Source organism: Lottia gigantea (assembly GCF_000327385.1).
Source record: "Lottia gigantea unplaced genomic scaffold LOTGIsca_68, whole genome shotgun sequence".
NCBI lineage: Eukaryota > Metazoa > Mollusca > Gastropoda > Lottiidae > Lottia > Lottia gigantea.
Window position 1 is genome coordinate 496,373 of NW_008710315.1, and position 2,874 is coordinate 499,246.

The window sequence follows — 2,874 nt, forward strand, 5'->3', positions numbered from 1 at the left end:
GTTTTAAAATTTTCTTCGTATACTATATACCATCTAATATTTTAATAATTCGTCCACCAACTATTTCTTGAATATCGACCGATATTAAAACTTCTGAACAGAAACCATTTCTGAACCTGATTTTCGTGCCAGTTTCCTTATTACCTTCTTTGTTCGTAAAAGTAATTTTATCTTTAGCTGGTATGGGTTGGAAGAACATCTGGTAGGATATTCAATCCAGACTTTTAAAATAGCCGTTCTAGGTCTGAATTTCTGCTCATTAAAGAGCTTAACAAATTCTTTATTTTCTTCTTGTAGAAATGGTCTACCACTTTCCGCTCTCGGATATTCGCTATCTAAATCCGACATGGCGGAATCGTACAAACCGTTAGCATCAAAGGCCATTAGTTTAGTACATTTTATTTTTTTAAGTCTCGAATGAACCTCCATATTATCTTTTTTACTTTTACTATATTCTTTAAATAAATCAATTATATTACTACTTGGTTTTTCACTGTATTCACTTAATACATTACAATTTTCATCCATTTTATATGATAAAATATCTTATAAAAGGGTGTGTATGTGAGTAAACTTTTTCTACGTTTTCTTTTTCGGTGTGTTTTGGAACCATTCTGGTAGTTTCATACCATTCTTCTTCAACCATTTCTTTATGTTAATGAAATAAATAATACCAACCCTTTAAAGATAAAGAAGAGGCCGTTAGATTAGTGGAAATATTCTGGAATACAATTTCTTTCATAACTTTGTTATATTTTATCAAACAAGCTCATAGACATAACTATCTCTTTTAGTGTAAGGTTCCCATTCGTGTCTTAAAGATTCCAAATTATCTTCTGTGTATTTTGCAATATTAATATCGGTGATCTTTCTCAAATTCATCGGTAGATTAGATGAATTTCCCCATGCCGCCAAACTAGATTTTTCATGTTGATAGGAACATATGAAATTAATATTTTGCATATAATTAGATTTCGGGGAAGGGAGGGTTTGATTCTCCCAAATGTACAGGCCTAGGGTGGAGCAGACACTTTATTTAGAAATTAGGATTAAGGGTCTTGATATTGGGTTTTCTTCTGTTCTTATTCTGATCTGAAATTAGAAGAAATAACTCGCCCGATAGGCGAGAAGAATAGTATCTGTTATTTACTGATTGTTTTTAGTTTACTATGAACAATATTATCATTTAAGTTCTTATTTTTTGAATATGCAACTATCATTTTCTGCTTATAGACATGGGGGAATTTCTCTTGAAGGCTCTTATAGTGGGCATGAACTATCTTGCTTGCTCGATTGCTGGTTGTATTAAACGGGACAACAAAGGGTGCTATGCCTACATTATGATGAATATTTAGTCCTATAGGTCTTGCTGTATTCAATGTCTCAATCCAATGGGAGTAGTAAATGTCTTTCGGATATGACGCATTTCACTTCTGCGCATGCGCAGCTTTTTCAATGCGTCATATCCGAAAAGACACAACTGTTAAAATGTATTATAACAGACTCCCCAAACTGTTAAAAATGTATTATAACAGACTCCCCAAACTGTATTATAACAGACTCCATATAAATTACCCAAACCACAGACAAGAATCACTAATAATAATACAGTATAAAATAACCGCATTAAAAATGTCTTTAATTTTAAAACACGAAAAAAAAAAATTCGAAGGAGACGGTTTCTTCTCTGCGCTAACATCTCTCATCCCTAAAGTGGCCAATTTTGTCTCAAACAACAAATCCCTCATTTCCTCAGAAGCGCAAGCTCTTGGATCTGTGGCAAAAGCAGGAGTAAATATGAGCGATGCAGTGAAAAATCTGACGAACTGCAGCTAATAAGAGAACTAAGAAACAAGAGACTAGAACGACAAGTCCTAGAAAAACAAGGAAAAGGGTTTAAAATCATTGGATAAAAATGGCAAGCAAAAATTACAGATTGGATCCAATCTTTCAATTGTATGATCCGATTCAATATTCGTTCAACAAGAAGAAAGAGGATTACGTAATCGTCTCACCATCGGTAGGGACAAAGACCCAAATAAACGACGGAGGAAGAGTTACCTTTGAAATCAATTCGTTGTCCAATTGGTTGCTGCTTTCCGATGCCCATTTCCGATGCGATTTCAAAATCAAAGACGCCACTCAGAATCGAATTCCACAAACCAATACGACTTTAGAAAACAACTTCTTTCCGTCTTTATTCAGCGAAATGGTTTTGGAAGCTGGTTCAAATCCTATAGAGACCATAAAACACCCCGGCGAGTTTGACACAATGTTGAAAACGGTTCTGTATCCCAAAAACTACGATTCAGTTTGGGGATGGAATCCCGATGTCGGTGACGGAGAAGTTTTAAAAGAACCGGTCAGAACTGTAGCAAATGACGCAGACCTTGCTAGGATAAGGGTAGTTGCTAGAAACACACTGGAAAGAGTGACTCGCGGAGTAAATCACGGATTTGAAAAACGAGCGCTTCAATACAACAACGCTGTCGAGAACAACAGATGGGGTAATTACGTAAATTGGAAGTTGTATCCTTTATTTGGTCTTTTGGAACACAGAAAGGTTTCCATAGGTTTACCGTATAAAATTCATTTGCAAAGAGAAATCAACGACAACAAGATATTCTTTGGTGAAAACAACTCTGACGCAAAATTGGAAATAACGAATATCCAACTTTACATACCGGTAATCACTCCTTCCGTAGAAGTGGAAACGAGAATATTCAACTCTTTAACCAAAAACATCGAAATTGCTTTTCTTCGTCGTAACACGGTAGGTAGCATGACTTTAACGGGAGAATCCACCACGTGGCCAATTACCAACACCGTCAAACCAGCGAGATATCTAATGGTCGGTTTCAAAAACTTGCCAGA

At 35.6% G+C, this 2,874-nt stretch overlaps 2 protein-coding genes across 2 annotated transcripts in view; one reads left to right on the top strand and one right to left on the bottom strand.

Annotated features, from left to right (window-relative positions):
- The window catches only part of LOTGIDRAFT_167646 (hypothetical protein), a gene marked incomplete at both ends in the record, with an annotated part of 839 nt that extends 311 nt beyond the window's left edge, over window positions 1-528 (bottom strand). Inside the window, one exon of the mRNA XM_009065147.1 lies at window positions 145-528. Coding sequence (XP_009063395.1) covers window positions 145-528 — 384 coding nt within the window. The remainder of the gene's footprint in view (window positions 1-144) is intronic.
- Window positions 529-1,915: 1,387 nt separating this feature from the next.
- LOTGIDRAFT_167647 (hypothetical protein) overlaps window positions 1,916-2,874 on the top strand; it is a gene marked incomplete at both ends in the record, with an annotated part of 2,064 nt that continues 1,105 nt past the window's right edge. Inside the window, one exon of the mRNA XM_009065148.1 lies at window positions 1,916-2,773. Within this exon, the coding sequence (XP_009063396.1) occupies window positions 1,916-2,773 (858 nt within the window). The remainder of the gene's footprint in view (window positions 2,774-2,874) is intronic.